Consider the following 18938-nt stretch of genomic DNA (forward strand, 5'->3'; position numbering starts at 1 on the left):
TAATGATGATGATGATGATGATGATGAAGATGATGATTTTACAAGGAAGCAAAACTAGAAGGTCTATAGAAGTTAAGGTTTCAGAATCTGGAGCCTGTGAGATGAGTCTTCTTAATTCCAAACCCAGTATTCTACTTCTCTGACAATATAATCTGGCAAAGTTCTGACAATTATACTCCTTGTCACAAAACAAAGAAACAAAAAATACCTTCAATTACTCCCTATTACACCTAAGAAGAAATAGAAACTCACTGGCAGATAACTTGAAGTTTTTCAGGGTCTGATTCTGACCTGTCTTTCTGGGTTTATTTCACATTATTTTGCTTTACCCACTTCATGTTAAGGCAATATTTTTTTTACTAGCTGTTCTTGGGACTCAAATCTTTTACCTTTCTCTTATGGGTACAAGGTGTCCCTCATGCCTAGGATTTACGCCCATATCACTTCTACCCATCAGGACCCATATTTTTCTTCAAAGCCAAGTTTAGTTGCTATATCCTATTAAAAAGTCTTCTCAGAAGCTCTCCCATCCACTATCAAATTACCTACCATTTACTTATCACCCATTTTGATCCTTATTGTAAAATATAAATTCCTTTTGAGTAGGGGCTATCTGTTGTTTTATCTTCATATTTTGTACGTAGTGTGTTCTTAATATATGTTTATTGAACTTTATTTCAATCTCTTTTTCATAGTATAATAAAATAAAGGTGTTTTTTTTTATGTTAAAATGTGATGCTACAGAAAGGGTGTTTGAATTGAACTGGAGACAGAAATCCTAGCTATTTCCTGTCCAAGCAGAGATAGCAGGAACTACTCTTATTGGCTGGAGAATGCCAATAGTTTCTCAATGTGAGTGTTTATACCTCTAAAATTAGCACATGCTACAAATCAGGGCTTGGTTTGTTTTGTTGATTGTCTAGACTTAAAAAAGAGAGAAGCAGGGATAGCTGGGTAGCTCAGTGGATTGAGAACAAGGCCTAGAGACAGGAGGTCCTAGGTTCAAATCTGGCCTCAGATACTTCCTAGCTGTGTGACCCTGGGCAAGTTGCTTAACCCCCATTGCCTAGTCCTTACCATTCTTCTGCCTTGGAACCAATACAGATTATTGATTCCAAGACAGAAGGGAAGGGTTTTTAAAAAATTAAATAAATAAAAAATTTTAAAAGAAGCATATTGAATGTGCATATTTATAATAATGAATATTGATAATGATGCCTGTCAAAAGTGCATGCTGTGTTTATTTTTTTTTCTGGAGACCTGGTTGTTAAACATTTGCCAGCATACCTGTTTCTGAATGAAATATTCAGGCTTCAGTTTCATAAATTGTCCAAGAAAGGAGTTGGACAGCATGGTTTAAACACCCTATACCTATGATGCTAAGGCAAATCTAGAAATAGGCCTTTTGGCTTCAGGCTCCATATTCTTTCTGGAATCAAATGAAGAGGCAATTTATTTGCTCTAGTGTAGATTTTATAGTCATTCTTGGACACCGAGAGACTACCACTATACTAGTGTAGATTTTTAAGACCTTCTTTTAATTCATCTTTATACTACTCTCAGAACTTTCTTCTAACTCCAGTTCTCCTTATCCTGCTTTACTCAGAATTGGCACATAACTGCAGCCACAGTTCCCCTTGTTATAATTATTATTTATACCCCTCTCAGACTTAAGGTGATAACTGCATAAGATATCTAATGGAAGTCATAAAGCAGTCGTAATTTTGTACATTTCTGCATTTCTATCACTACTCTCTTATTGGATATATGGCCAGTCTCATTGAATTTTGAAACCTTGACTTCTTTGAGCCCAAAACATGGTTACTTCTCACCTTGGTAAACTTTTGGCTTCTTGTTACCCTACTTTTCCACTGTCTTGACCTAGACATCAGACAGTCAACACTGGATAGCTCCTGATCTCATAAACTCTAGAAGTGTGGGGCAGGTCCTTTTTATTAATTTGTTTGCAGTGTCTTTTATTCTTAGTATCTGGTGCAGGAGCCTGCTCATGACTGGCACTTGATTAGATTGGATTGGACTGCATTGGATTATTTTGGATTGGATCTGTAGGTTTTCACACACTCCTGCTCCTTATTTCCCCTTGATCAGATCTGTTCAGCTCTGACCCCAATAGGACAACTATACCCCCTCATAACAAATTACAAATCGATCATTTCCTTTTAACTGAACACACCCAGTTAAATTCATGATTTTGTTTTAATTTTAAAGAATGAAAGGATAAATCTTAACAATAATAATAATAAACTAACTACATAATTGCTAAGATTCAAGAGGAGAATGAAAAAAATAAAACCTCTTATGGCTAGCATCCACATGAATTCAACAAATAGTAGGTCAATAAAGTTAACAATGAATCATGATTTTTTTAAAAATAAAAATAGAAGATAACTAATGGTGATTGATAAGGTAGCTGCTACCAAAAATTGAAGAAGAGTTGATCAATATAGATTATGAAAAGAAATAGTTGAACATACAACATATAACTACAGGTTAAAAATGTTTACCTGTACAAAATATTTAGGAAGATGCAAACTAGTCGCCCGGTCTATAGAATAGAAACTTCCTAAATTTCACAAATTGAAAGACATCATATCTCTATAGTGTCACAGACCTTCAGATACTCTTAAAATTCAAACTATACTATAACTGTATCATTGATTATAAATGTAATTGCTGACCCCAAAACACTCATTTATAAAATTCTAACATGAGCATCAATGTTTTTACTAGTTGCTAGCATGTTAACATTCACTTATCCCCAGACATAGAATAAAAAATGTCAATATATAGAGACCTAGTAGAAAAAAAAAACTGACTCATATTGGAGCAAGATGAGGTATCTATTACTCTGATTACCCAGTTAAGGTTATTTCCAGATATTTTCATTTTATTACAAGAAACACTTATTTTATCCACTTACACAATAATGTACAGAATATTAAATGCATAAGTAAATATAAATGAATATATTTAATTTTTCAAAGAATAAGTAAATATAAAAAATATAAATGAATAATAGCTAAATAGTTACTTGACCCTGGATATCTATATAAAATATACTAAAAAAGATGAGGATAAAATAATTGTTTTATTATTAATTATGATCACATTCTTTTCTTTTTTCAATAGACTTCACAGGACTTTTCCTAAAAAAAGGCATTGTGTTTTTTTCCCCCTCAAGGAAATAAGTCTTATAACTAGATTTCCAATGATATCTATGAATATTTAAATCAGTTTTCAAGTTGCTGCATTTTTAACTAGTCTTCTTTTCAATGTCTCTGTTTAAAGTACTTGGATTTCAGATGCCCTCTATCTTTAACAGCTTGTATCACTGTAACATAGTAGACCAGTTAGTTGTTTAGGAGCCTATACAGACTTCCCTTGAGTCTCTAAACTTTCTCTGACATACTACAAAAGGATCCTCACCTCAGAAAATCCGTCTGTTCTTGAACTTCTTAGCCTGAATTCTTGAATTCCTCTGATTGTTGGTTCCCCCCAGAACTTCCATTTTGAGGAAAGTGAACAGATGTAGTACAGTAGATCAAGTGCCAGTCTTGGAGTCAGGAAGACTCAACTTCATGAGCTCCAGTCTGACCTCAGATATTTACTAGTTCTGTGGCCCTGATAAAATCACTTAACCCTGTTTGCCTCAGTTTTCTCATTTATAAAAATGAGCTGGAGAAGGAAATGGCAAACCACTCCAATATCTTTGTCAAGAAAATCTCAAATCATACACGACTGAAAATGATTGAAAGACAACAGTACAGGCTAGCCATATCTTCCTTCCTCCCCAGGCTCATCTCCTTATTCTCTGAATTTCCCCTGGCATGCTACTTTCTTTGAACCTTCCCTCCCTTCCTACCCACCCCCTCTTTAGCTTTCTGTTATGTTTTGTCTTTGCCCAGTAGAATATAAGTTTTCTGAGGGAAAGGCATCTTTCATTCATTTTGTATTTATAGTCCTGTGACTTAGCACAGTGGCTTCTAACACCCAAATATTACTTCCAAATACTTCTGGGTGACATTTATTCTTTTGTACCATGTAATCCTATGTCAGCCTAATAAAAAATATGGACTCCTCAATTAAGGTTTTTGATGCATCAAATTATATATACCTTGGATTATGGTGAAGACCAATTATATCAAAATACAGTTTGTATATAGGGAAACTAACTGTACATTAGTAATGAGGATGAAAACTACAATAATTCCAAAGTAGTAGTGAACATAAATGTTATTTCAAAATGTTTACAAAAACCACATGACATGAAAATATCTCTGATTTCTATTGGTGCTATTATATTCTGTTGCCAACAGTTACAAATGAAATGCTAAATTTCAGTCAGAGGCTTTCCCCCCCCCAACCTCTAACTGAAATTTAGCATTTCCTTTATAATTACAGGTGACAGAAAAATATATACATATATGTGTATATAACACACACACACACACACACACACACACACATATATATATATATATATATATATATATATATATATAATTTCACCCAAGCTCACAGACTGAAATATATCCTAGGATCACTTAGAGTTATCAGGATTTCAGTTTAAGTATTTCTGTAGTCAATATTTAATAAACATTCACAGAATAGGTTTAAATGGAAATCACATAGGACTAGTGAGGTAACCTATATTTTCAATTCTTACGATAATTTTAGAGTGTGGTTGAATGTGTTTTACTTCTTGTTTAATGTGCTCCAGATTCAAGGACTTTGGACATGTGCTAATTTAAACCCATTGTGTAAATAAATGAACCATATAGTCAAAGGACTCAAAACCCCAAGAGGCCACAATTCCCAGGTTCAGAATCATTTGTCCTGGTCAATTTCTTCCCTATCATTTTCTATTCTTAGAAGAGAATTTTTTTCAAGATAAAGAATGCTCAAACCTAGGGAGACACTGATTCCACACTACGATGGCTTATGCACTTGTCTCCTTAAGTGTTGGCAATTTATGAATCTCTTTCAGGCTCTTCATTGATTTTCCATGGAAGTAGGTCAGGACAGCTTTTAAAAGGAACAGCTTTCTGCTCTGTTTTTCACTTAACTCTGAAGAATGAGTATGAAAAAAAATTTAATATGCAAAACAATTCTGCTTAATTAGCATCCAGAATGAAAGAGTTCCTCAGCTCCTCAGCAAACTCTGGAAATTAGAGGGATCTATATTGATGATTACTTCTTTAAACACCTATTTCTTAGCATTTTTCATATCTTCATTTATGAGAAATATGACCTATCATATTTCTATGCCACATATAAAATTGTTCAATTCTTTTTTATGAGTCTTTGTGCTCAAACAAAAGGCTTTGATGAAGTCATAGGTATATCATTCCACTCTTATCCTTGATAAATTTTAAGTAATATATACAGTAAGTTACCATATTTAAACTGGAAATTGAACTAAAAATGATGCATATTTTGTAGTTTATTTGATATTTGGTAGTTTATTTCAAAGTAAATAGATTTGAACATGGAGTCATGGTATCTCAGACATCATTTAATTTAAACCATTCATTAGACAAATAGAAAAACTGAATCCTAGAATGGCGAAGATATCTAGCTAAGACAGGGCCCATTTTCTCTGAATCTCAGTATAGATTTCTTTTCATTTTCCTGGTCCAATTGTCTGGATTTTGAGTTTGTGAAGAAGAAAAATACTTTTGCTTTTTTATTCCCACTAATAACATTCTAGTATGGATTCTTACTATTAACTGTGTGGATTTCTTTCTATATACTGATCATCTACTCTGTCCTGCCTCAAAACCATTACTCACATAATGCTATCACACTTCTCCTTCTTATAAATAGATTTATTTGCATAACTTCTCTACTCAGGATCTTTTAACAGATTCCTTGTGGCTATCACATAATTTTAGACTCCTTTGCTTATACCAATGGCCTTCTTTAATCTAGAACCATGTTTCTTTTCCAGCCTTTGATCTTATTAATCCATGATGCATACTCCAATTTTGGCCAAAGAAGGACAGTTAAGAGGTTTTTGAAATAATCCAATTGTAAAGTGGTGAAGTTTGTGGTCAGTTGGAAAACAATGAAGAAAAGATGAAAATAAGAAATTTTCCTACTAAAATAAATCATGTTTCCTAACCAGTCAATGGGGCAAATCAGAAGTAACTGTAAGATTTAGTGCCTAGTTTACTAGATTCAGAGTGATGATGAATAAGAAAGAAGATGGGACTAAGGGAAATAGCTTTAATAAAGTATTTTAATCCTTTCTTTTCCATATTGAGTTTGAATTGATTATAATATATTCAAGTGGAAACATTTAATAGGTAAGTTAGAAATAGAGTAGGAAGTGATCAAAGAGCAGTCAGGGCAAAAAAGATTTGTAAGACATCCAACAGATAGTTGCAATTATAAACAAAAGTGAAATGGTAACTGTAGATAAACATAAGAATGACTAAACCTCAGGAAAAATCTTCAGTAAGTTGAACTAAGAGGAAGAGAAGCCAGATATAGAAATGGATGAAAGATAGAATGGTTATGGGAAATTCTATCAGTTCCATTAGACAAAAGGTAGAGGAGAGGAAGGAGGGAATTGTCATATTGAACAATTAACCAAGTGTACTGGACTATTAAAGTATTTTTGATGACAAAATATTATGAACATGGAATATTCTTCATCTGAGTTGTGTATACCTAAGTCAGTAATCTAGTAACACAGAAAAATCAAAGAGTGGCACCAGGTTCACTGGAAGAGGGATAAAGAAGCTAGATGAGAGTATATTCAGTGAGACATGGTAGTCAGAGACTGATGATGGGAGGATGGAGGCAGTTAAATGACCTCAAAAAATTAAAACATTAGTCAAAAAAATGTATTCAATTGTCTACCATGGCATCTGTAGTCTATGGCACTCTTCTCTTTAACACTGTTTTCTCTAGGTTTTCAACATGGTTCATCTTCTTATACCTTTATGCCTGTCTGACTGTTTTTTTGTGCTTCATCAAAATGAACACTCTATCTCCCAGCATCATTTTATACGTGTGTATTTCTTGTACTGAAGTGTTTGCATGTTGTCTCCCACATTAGACCATAAGCTCTTTGAGAGCAATGTTTTGCCTTTCTTTGTATCTCTAGCATCCGGCAAATAGTGACTGTTTAATAATGCTATTTGATTGATTTACCACAAACTGAAAAATATCCTTGACAATTAAAAAAAAAAAACAAATGGTACAGGAAATTATATATCATAACAGAAACAACTATTGTCCACCATTTTCCAGACAAAATAATAACCAATAAAAAATTAATGTCACTATACTGTATGCTCATTGCCTTCAAATAATATGGAATGAAAAGCTTTCAAAACAGATGTCTAATGGGTGATATTAAAATCTGGTGGGAACAGCATAAGGTGTCTATCATTCCAGCCATTCAGTCAGTCTGCTGAAGTTGTCCTGAAGATTCTTTCAGAAGGTGACCTGATAATCAAACATGCTTAATTCATTTGCAAAAAGCAATATTTTTGTGTGCACAGTAGTTCACCAAGCATTAAATATAAAAGAGCTGTATGGTGACATTTCTATGAAGTACACTGAATGTAAAATGAAAATAGTATGAAGAGGAAAGGAGAAGGGGGAGGAGGAGGAGGAGGAGGAGGAGGAGGAGGAGGAAAAAGAAGAAGAATTATCTTTGTTATTCATTTAGCACTGAAAAGTTTGTAAATTACTTTATAAATACTATTTCATTTGATGCTTGGGGCAAACCTATAAAGTAGAAATTACAAGTATTATTGTGGTCCTTTTGCAAATAAAATAAACCTGAGGTTTTGTATTGTTTAGTCACTTTCTCTGGTCTGACAGCTAGTAATCATAAGAGAAAGGATTCAAACTTAGGTCTTTCTGCCTCCAAGAATAAGAAAGATAACCATTATAGTAACCCACAGAATAGATGGTATTTTTTTGGCAGCTACCCATCTAGATTTGAGTTTTGTGTGGCTGCCCCTTCTTTCTCTGCCAAAAACATCTTCTGTCTTATATTATTTCATTCTAAAGATTCATGAATTAGAAAAATACAGTCCTCTGCAGCCAAGATTCACAACCTGCACTCTTCAATGGAACTGAATCTTCAGCAAAAAGGGAGAGTAATACAGAATTTTTTTTCTCTCCCTGACATTGGAAAAATACATCAAGTTCCTGAAGACTGAGTATTCTTCTTCTTGGTTTAGTTTACCTTGGTATGACCTGAGTGTATGAGAGATATTCTACTAGAATTTCCAGTTTTGCTATTTCTTTAGTATTTTTCTTTCTCCCTTTTGATTCCAAAAGGAGCTTACATTTCATTGCTTATTTGCTATTCCATGAAGAGAAGATTTAATCAACTTAGCTCTCAACATATCCCTAAAGGAACAGATTGTTTTGATTAAACAAGAAGACTAAGAGTAGAGCTAGGCACCTTGGTAAATTGAATGTCAAGTCTAGGGATGGGAGGTCTGAGTTCAAATTTGACTTTAGTCACTTTCTAGCTGAATGACCCTGGGCAAGTCACTTAATTCCCTAGCTTTTATTGCTCTTTTGCTTTCAAATCAATACACAATATTGAGTCTAAGATGGAAGGTAAGTATTAAAAAAATAAAAAGATAAGTTTCAGGATTAGAAGATCCCTTGGGATGTTCTTTCTCTAATACTAATGCTTTGTTGTTCTTGGGGTTTTTTTTGGGGGGGATGGGGAGGAATAATTAAAATAACAAAAACTTTGTGGATTTCCAATGCTAAAAAACTGAGGAAACTATTTCAAACTCTTTATCAAATATAGGCACACTCTACCTGGAAGTATGGACATAACAACAAACCAGAAGAAATAAGCCAGGATTTATGAAGCTCTCTCTTCTCCTAAGGGCTCAATGGCTTCATTCATTATCATTTTAGTCCACTTAGTATTCAAGATTAACAATGCATCACCATTAAATGGACTGAAATTCCTTTTAAAAAATTCTTGTGTCAATTATTATCATAAAGAAATACACATGCATATTTCTACCTCCAAATAGTGGGAGACAAATCAATTTTCTTCCCAGCATATTCATTTGTGCTGGAGGTGATGATTATTTAGGTAACTACAAAATGGTAGACAGATAAATGCTTTATTGCTATCTTTATTATTTCTCCCGTTAATAAATCTACCTTGAATGAAATGGCAATTCCTTTCATTGCACAGCCTAGGGCAAAAGAAACAGCTTCCTTTGTCGGTTCTCTTGTGTTAGACATATTATAACATGGAGTTTTCTAAACCAGTGCAACTTATACAGGTACATACATATGCATGCATGTATGTATGTATGTATGTATGTGTACATGCAGGCACCGATTCACCCATATATGTGTGTAGGGTTATTGTGAGAATCAAAATAATAATGAGTATAAAATACTTTGTGACCCTTATGGTTCTTTGTGAATTCAAGAGATTATTGTTGTTGTTGTTGTTATCAGTTTATCATTATTAGCTTACAAACACCAGTCCTCCCCTGTGGGGTGATGATTTAATTCCCTGGGAATTCTACTACACTTCTTTTGAGCCCAAGCAATGTTTATAAAGCAACATAGGTGTGTTCTTAACAACCATGGTCTGGGGGATGGGAGGGATAGGGAGTAAGCACACACTTTTAAGTTTAATCTGCCTTATTTACACTTTTAAAAAGTCTAGACAATCAATAAAACAATGAACTAAACCCCCAATTTGTAGTTATAACAAATTTCTAAAGTTACAACACTCATATTTAAAATTCAATAAGTGATTCTTTCAAACCAGTAATAACTAGCTCCAGTATATCTATCTATCTATCTATCTATCTATCTCTATATATATTCCTATGTGTGTGTATGTGTGAGCATATGTAGATGGTATGTAACACTGGATGTGGAATCAAGAAGACATGAAGTTCAATCCATTCTGAGACACTTAATGGTTTCACAACCCTTGACAAGTCACCTAACCTTTCTCTTCCTCAGTTTTCTCAATTGTAAAGTGAGGATAAGAGCATCTGTATCACAGATAAAGATACACAAATTGAACAAGATAATATTTGTAAGGTGCAAACCTTAAAATGCTGTATCAATGTCAACCCTTATATTGCATGATAGTCAAATAATTCTTGTGCAGATGGTCATTTGGATTTGGTTACTTGAGAGTCAACATGCCAAAAGAAAGAATACATTAAAGATAATCAATATAGGCAGAGCATCGGCATTAAGGGGGACCAGGAGAGGCTTCTTGTAGAAGCTAGAACTTGAAAGAAGCCAAATAAAGCAGGAATTAGAGATGAGAAAAGCTAGAATTCTACTCATGTGGGACAAGCAACACAAATGCATGGAGACCAGAGATGGACTGTCTTGTAAGAGGAAGCGTGTGTCATTTTTACTGACTTACAGATTGAGTAGAGATGAGTAATTTGTAAGATGGCTTAGAAAGATAGGAATAGAGCAGCTAGGTGGTTCAGTGAATAGAGACCTAGTGGGGAGGCCCTGGGTTCATAGCCAGCGCTCTATGATCATGGGCAAGTTTCTTATTTACTACCACTTTTCTGCCATGGAATCTATACCTAGTATTGATTCTAAAATAGAAGGTATGGGTTTCCTTTTAAGAATGCAAATAGGCATTCAGAGATGACCAAACCTATCATTATGATTCCTCTCCTATTCAGCTTTTTCTCTCATTTTCTTATGATCAGATATTTTAAAAGAAAGTTAAAGAAAACTAAAAGAAATGCCAGACCATAATAACAATAGGAGGGGCACTGTAAATGTACACCTTTTCTTGTGTGTTTGATCATTCATAAGTATTCATGCATTTGGTATAAATAACATCAGAATACATTGATAATGTTAAAGGAAAAGTTTCTATAGAAATGAAATCTGAAGGTTGCTTTTAGAAACAAAAAAATCAGAGGCAATAAATTACAATCTAGATCTGCTAATTCTGGCCTCTTTTCCTATTGTTTCAACTTTTTGTCAACCATTATAAAGGATGAAAAGCCTGTGAAGTGGCTGACTGAGCTACATGTTTGTAACTGCTTAGATGTAAGCTGGTATGAAGTTCACTTGATGTGATTTTTGGAAAGTAAAATGGGAGTGGGGGGGAAGAATTTTCCTTTTATCTTAGCTCTGGATTGGCAGAATGAAAAACTTGGACTATATAGTTAGCTTTTATCAATATTTTGTTTTCATCTCCCCATCTTTGCAAAATGGCAGAGATTGTCTAGCAAGGGAAGAGGGTAGATTTTGGGTAATAAAGGAAGATTATATCATCTCTTATAGAGCAAAAATATGACTCAATTGCTTGCAAAAAAGTTTTATATTTTTGTTTCTTCATAAGCATGTGAAAAATCACCTATACAAATTGACTTCAAGCTACTATCAGCTATCCCAAGCCCAAAATGGAGATTTTCAAAGTTTCAGAAGTCATGTGTCTTCCTCCCTCCCTCTCCATGTCACTGTCTATATTTCTTTGCTTCGTATGATGAAAAGCACAGAAGAGAATGAATTGAAATAAATGGGTTCAAATGCTGGTACTAATACTTTGTATTCCCTTATATGTGCAATGAAATGTTTGAAGTAAACTATTTTCCAGCTTTAACATTGTGAAGAAAAGGTGCTATGATAGTGGATAAGTCATGTTTGTTCAGTCTGAGTTACTTTAACTATAAAACCAGTATATAATAACTACTCTTGACAACAACTTTTTATAACTTACAGAGCTATAGAAGTGTGAGTTATTAAGCCAAAAGTAAATGCTAAATGGATATTTATTTGTACAATTTTCCTCCATTTCATGCATGAGTAAAATTTTACTGTAGCTTAATAGTATTCTAATGCCATGAAATGTACCTCCCTACACTATGATTGACATAGGTAGGAAATGGAATGTGGTGATTGCTAAAGTTAAAAAAAAAAAAAGCAGATTCTAATTAAATTTTTCAGAAGAGAAGAGAGTTCTTTTATGGAGTCAATGAGAGAAGTCAATGAAGTGCCAAGCTCAAAAGAATTTGACAGATGGATTTTTCTTGAAATAATTTCATTAGCTCAACATTTCTCAAACATATGCATTTTCCAGTTAGTGGGCAGAGTTGCCAGCTGGGACTGTCAAAGGCCTACCCCTGAAGTACATAGGTAAGCAAGCAAACAAACTAAAAAAAAAATCATCTTAATTTCACAGATGATAGCTATTCTAGAATAATGAGTTCACAAATGAGTCCACACTGATGAATTTGAGTAAACGAATCCATATAATATCAACTTTTAAGTAGATTGCAGATTTTAAATGCTTTGCATAGGAAATTTCCTTAACTCTATCTCACTACTTATATTATGCCAATACAATGCCAGATAATTGAAGAGGAGGTAAATTCAACCAATTATCCAAATGTATGGCATTGTTAGAAAATATGCTCGGAAATTGTTCTTACACAATGTATTTTTATAGTTAATATAGTACCTAAAATCTTTGACCAAAGTACACCTTATTTCACACTAATTTCCTTGCCCATATTTTGTAGTACCACTCTTAAAATGGAATACTGCAACACTGTCATGTAATTGTTGGCAAATAATGTCATCATTTTGATTTTTATCTGTATCTTATCAAAACAGAAACCTTTTTCTGGGTTTACTGTGAGTAATCCTTTAGGATTAAATCAATGCTATAAATGCTGAAGTAAAGTAGGATTAGATCTATCACTGGTCTTTTTTCTGACCACTCTTTGCTGCTAAATTCTTCTTAGCACAGAAACCATAGGATTTAGAGAGTGGAAAGACAAAACAAAAGTCTTAGAATTCATCTAGGATCTAAACCAACATTATTAGATGTCTACTATGTAATTACTATCAGAGTCAAATAAAACAAAGATTTCCTAGTTCTTGACAAACTTGCCAAAGAAGTAAATAGCTCTTTTAGCAAAGATATTTATCTCAATTGGAAGAATTAAAAAACACACATGTGTATGGGATTTTGAATAGACTCAAGGCCCCCAAAACAACTAGAAGAGGGTAAAAATATATAAAGTGTTTCAAGATTAAGGGAAGGGGTGGTTTCTATAACTGGTAAACTTGGAAAAACTTCTTCCCAGCACATGAAATATACTATCAATCTTTTGGAATGTACCAGGATTTAACTTCAGTAAGATAGAAGGGAAAGCATGGAGACCATTTAGAGAAGTCTGATCTTTTGGAACTGGAACATTGCAAAGTCACTTTCAGATATATGTCATCATTCCATAGTCTTGATGTTCTAAAGCATTTATAAACATCACAAAAGCTGTAAGAAAATTTTTGATATTCTCAAGTCATATTTCTTTCCACACTACCTTTCCTTGGTTCTTTATGGATTCTGGACATTATATATTATAAATCTACAGAAATGTATTTGGTGATTCCTCTGTGCTGTGCACTGAAATTAAACTGAAATAAAAATATCAACATAAAAGAAGATAATTTCTTTTTCCTTCAAGATAATTTCATTCTAATAAGGGAGAACAACATAGTAAGGGAAATTGACAAAGTTGTGGGAGAAGATGAAAGTATCTGTCACAAAACATTTTAGGAAACCTTTGAAGAAAAGCAGCAATGTAGCCTAGAAAGAAACAATGATATAATTGGTCTTGGCCTCCTCCTTTACATGGTGTCTATGCAAAAATCTAGAAAAATAGAATGGAGGGCAGGTATTTCCAATGTACAAAGCTAAGGATGAAGTGAACTTTCACTTCAAGAGGAAAGAGAATTCTTGGTCACTGTAGGAAACAGTTGAGATTCCTGTCATAGAAGGAACTATAGGTATCTTAATATAGATCAAAGCATACTACTTTCTCTCTATTTCATAAGCTTTTACAGGTGTGTGGGATATGTGTCTTTCATGCCATAAGAATTATGGGAGCATGTATTCCATGACAGGATTTGTATAATCTACCAGAATATTCATTGTCTCAGGCAGGGGAAAAGAAGAAAATCTGGAGAGCAATGTGTCAAATAACAATTGTTAAAATTTGTTTCTACATGTAATTGAAAAAATAAAAATTAAAGCAATAAAAAAATGAAATAGAAAAGGAGATTCAAGACTATAGCAATGTTTGTGATGGTGGGATTCATGTTGAGTAAATTGATTGATTGATGATGACATTTCAATATACAGAAAGCAGGGAACAGAGACAATGAAATGGTATGAGGTGTAAGCTTATTTAAGTAAAGATGAACGCTGAAGAATTCAAGCTATTAAATGGACAGCAGTTTACATTTCATTGTCTTTCCAGTACATTATATTCTCTAATTTCATCAAGTTTGTTGGGAAGAATTAAATTGTTCAGGAATTCCCTAATTGACTGCCCACTGCTTCTTCAATATTTCCTCTCTTCAGTTATTTCTGGTATGGCAAATACTTGCAAAATTTTTCTTACTGTGTAGGGAAAGGGGGAGAGACTGAACCTGTGATTCATTGACATAAGGAATTCCCAGATAAGGAAAAACAAATTTCAATGCCTTAAATTTCAATTGGTCAAATAAGGAGGAAAAAAATTCTCATATGATTTAGTGAGGAATTTGGATAAGGAATGGACCTTTAGTATAGTAAGTTCACCTCTTCCTTGCAACTTATGATCTTAGTTATCTCTAGAACTGAAAGAATAAAGGATTTTCTCACAGTCAGATTCAGTATAGTATACATTATCTTTCAAATAGTTGGGCTTTGTGAGACTCTTTTTCTTATTATATCTTTATAGGTGGGGCAGGTAGATTGCTCAGTGGACAGAGAGCTAACCCTGTAATGGGAAGGATCTGGGTTCAAAGCTGACCTGAGGCACCTCCTAGTTTTGTGACCCTGAGCAAGTCATTTAATCTCAATTGCCTAAGACTAAATGGTAAGGGTTTAAAAAAATAAAAAAAATAAAACAAAACAAAAAAGAAGTAATGTTAGTTTTGAGAGTCATTGCTTTATAAATATTATCTCAAATGTTATTTTATTTGATTCACATAACAATTCTAGGAGGTATGTATCATTATTATCTACACTTTATATATGAGGAAACTAAGGTAGACAGAGATTAAATGATTTGTCTGGGGTCACCCAACTAGCAAGTTTCTGAGGCCATATTTAAATTCATAATTTCCTGACTCTTGAATCTAGCACTCTATCCATCATACCACCATACTTCCTCAACCAGATCATCCGTAAGACTAAACTCCAAATTTATATATTTCTTTGAACAAATTGGATTTAATTTGTCAAAGTAGGAATATAATGTGGAATCAACCAAATTATATTTAAAAAAGAAAACTTACTCTCTGCAGGTTCTTTTGATCTTCTTCCACTGGAGGACTTCCTCAGCAAACTTCGTCCTGAGGTAAACAGGCTGGTGAGCTCTTCTAAAGGACTTGTGGGAGTTCTTGAGCGAGAGCCACTCTGAGATGACCCATAGGTATTGACAGAGGCATTTACCATCTTCCCTCCTTCCTGCAATGTGTTTCTGGCTGTAGAATGAGGCACTGATGGAGAGCTTCTTGAGATGCTTCCTGAATGTAAAGATTCATAGGGTGGTGGTCTTTTGAGGCTTAAGGGAGTAAGTGACCTCCCCATGCTAACAGGAGAAGGTGAAGCAGAGTGACTTTTAGGGTATCCATGTGGAGATGGTGTTCTGTATAAAGTGGAAGGGTGGGGAGGTGATGAAGAGTGGACAGAAGAGGAAGAAGAAGATGATGGTCCATGAACTATTGTCTGGTCTTTCTCTGATTTGGGATGACCAGAAGTATGAGATGGCAGTGATGATGGAGAAGCTCCAGCCTGCTGTTTGATGTAAGACACATTTTCCAACACAGGAAGCTTTGTGACCTCGAGTGGAGTTAGAGGTGACTCATCAGAATTGGGGGAACACTGGACGGGTGCTGGTGGAAACACCAACAGTGGGGGTCTATGAGACAGTAAGTTTGGAAAGGGAGGGGGAATATCACAAAGCAAACCCTTTGGAGTACATGGCACTGAGGACTTGGAGAAGTCTAAGTCAGGCACTGTGGGAGTAGCACACTGAGAAGAGCAGCTGTGATGGTCAAATTCACATTTTGACTCTTGGCTGACATCATCAAATATGGGATATTTCATTTCCTCATAAACTGCCTCACTTTGGTCATCTTCCTCTTTTTTGAAGTCTCTTAAAATATTCCCCACCATTTCAATGTACACAGGCTCCTCTTCCTCAGCATCTAGTGCAGGACTGCTCACCTGTGATAAAGATGTGTCCCGCGTCAGCGATGCCTTTGTAGGCCCATGCTTTTTGATATAGGTTTCATCAAAAGATGTGCTTAACTGGGTATTTGGATTTCGCTTAGGCTTGGGAGGAGGAATCTTCTTGGAATATTCATCACTGTGGGGTCTGGGTTTGGCTGGCCCTACAATAAAAAAAGAAAATGAATATGTCAGGAAAAGTTTGTTCTTGTTCTGAATAGAATGTATTTGGGATCATGTTGAATAATAGCATTAATTAGAGGAAGAGCTATGTTGACATATCCCATAATTTTTTCCATATTTAGTTGAAACCTGTTGACAGGATATTATAATATTTATCTTCAAAATAATTTTAATGAACCACTAATGAACACTTTAAACTGAAGAAATATTTTAATGTCTGCATTTGAAATCAAAAATTGAAATATCCAGATCAAACATGGGTAGATATAAGTAGACACAAATTCCAGAAAAAAAAAACAACCTTCAAAGAAACTCATGAAAATTGCATGGATTCAATTGGTATGATATCTTGGGTCACAATCATTAAATGGTGAAGTTATTCCAATTTAATGAAATGGGTTTTCCAAATGATCACATCTAATCTGTAAAGAAAAATTCTATCCTGTTATTATTAATCTCCACTTCTGTTCATACAAAAATAACCTCTGTACCAATTGGTCTGATGCTTCATGTCGAAATTTACAGATTCCCAGTTCTGAAAGACCCATAAATAAGATCAATATTGATATATATATATATATGATTGATCACATGGTTCGATGGATATGTGATTAGTTTTAATGTTAAAAGTTCCCTCTATTGCAGATATAAATAACATGGAAATAAGTTTTGAACAATGATACATATATAATCCAGTAGAATTGCTTGTCAGCTCTGGGAGGGGGGGGGGGAAGAAAGGGAGAGGAAAATCATGGATCATGTAACCATGTAAAAATATTCTAAATAAATAAAAAAATACATTAAGGTCTAAATCTCTGTATAGATGTTAATTATACTGAATGCATTGTTTTTTATTCAAGACAATTCTGTGATATAGAAAACTCTGTACTTTCAGGTAAACATGGCAGCAGTCTAGATGCCTTTCTCTCCTCACCCCCTACCAATACAGACTACCTCAAAAAGCCAACCCCCCCCCAATTCATATGAACAAAGGGACTCTACAATAGGGCACAGCATTGAAGATACATGGGATTTAGGCATTTCCACACCACAAAAGTTTCCACCAAAATGCAAGCTGATCTACCCTTCCCCACCTCATCTATGGAGCCAGAGTCAGAGCCAGCACACATTAGAATCAGTGAGTGCGTGAGGGGCACCTCTGGAGCAAGTGAAGGGCATCTCTAGGTCCGTGGCAGCTGACTGAGACCACCGAGGACCTACCTCTGAGAGCAGCTAGACCTGAGGCCCCAGCAGACTGAGGAGCACAGACCGTGGGCGCCAGCAGGGAGATAGCACAGAGAGGAGCAGCAAACAATGGAAGCTGCAGAGACCTGAGAGCTGACCTCAGCCAAAATCCTTGCTCCTTAGCTCCATACACAGAGGGCCTGCCCATCTCACTCAGATTTCTAACTGGAAAGGGAAGGAAAAACCACCACAGTAATGGCAAACGGTACACAGGAACAACAACTTGCCAACACCAAGAAAAACAAGAAGTAGGGGTTGACCCTGGATAATTTTTACTGAGGAAAAACCCAGGCTACAGAGGAATTAGAAGAGGAAATACAAACAAATGCACCAAAACCTTCCCCCCAAAATGGAAATTGTCCACGAGTTCTTGAAGAATTTAAATTGGGTCTTATCAAAGAGATGGAAGCCTCCTGGCAAGAAAAGTGGGAAATAGTTCAAAAAGAAAATAACCGTTTAAAGGACAAGAATTCCTAATTAGAGAAACATCTGGAAGCCACAAAAACTAGGATAGACCAAAGTGAAAAGAAAAACCAGTCCTTAAAGACCAGAGAATTGGGCAATTAGAAGCCAATGATCTTGCAAAACAGCAAGAATTAATAAAGCAAAGTCAAGACTGACAAAATAGAAGAAAACATAAAATATTTCAATGAAAATATGACAGATCAGGAAAACAAAGCATGAAGAGACAATTTGAGAATCATTGGTCTACCTGAAAACCCAGGAATAAAAAGAAATAGTGACATCATACTATAAGAAATTATCCAAGAAAACTGCCCTGATGCTCTTGATGAACAACAGGGCAAAATAGACATTGAAAGAGTTCATAGAACATCCTCTACACTAAATCCTCAAAAGACAACTCCCAGGAATGTAATTGCCAAATTAAAGAGCTTCTAAGCTAAGGAGAAAATTTTACAAGAAGCCAAAAAGAGACAATTCAGATATCAAGGGGCACCAATCAGGATCACACAAGATCTGGCAGGTTCCACACTAAACAACCATAAGGCTTGGAATGTGATATTCAGAAAGGAAAGAGAATTGGGTCTTCAACCAAGGATCACTTATTCATCAAAACTGACTATATGCTTCCAGGAGAAAGTATGGTCATTCAACAAAATAGAAGATTTCCAAATATTTGTAAAGAAAACCAGAACTTAGTGGACAGTTTGGTATCCAAACACAAAAATCAAGAGAAACATGTAAAGGTGAATAAGAGAGGGAAAAGGGGAAAATGTTTTTTATTCAAACTTTC

General features: G+C 34.8%; 1 protein-coding gene across 4 annotated transcripts in view; it reads right to left on the reverse strand.

Annotated features, from left to right (window-relative positions):
- NYAP2 (neuronal tyrosine-phosphorylated phosphoinositide-3-kinase adaptor 2) overlaps nucleotides 1–18938 on the reverse strand; it is a 354745-nt gene that overhangs the window by 101196 nt on the left and 234611 nt on the right. For all 4 annotated transcript variants that reach the window (XM_056807558.1, XM_001373958.4, XM_007502180.3 and 1 more), the window contains one exon: nucleotides 15319–16419. In XM_056807558.1, coding sequence (XP_056663536.1) covers nucleotides 15319–16419 — 1101 coding nt within the window. The remainder of the gene's footprint in view (nucleotides 1–15318; nucleotides 16420–18938) is intronic.

The sequence above is a fragment of the Monodelphis domestica genome, chromosome 8 (genome assembly GCF_027887165.1).
Source record: "Monodelphis domestica isolate mMonDom1 chromosome 8, mMonDom1.pri, whole genome shotgun sequence".
Lineage (NCBI taxonomy): Eukaryota > Metazoa > Chordata > Mammalia > Didelphimorphia > Didelphidae > Monodelphis > Monodelphis domestica.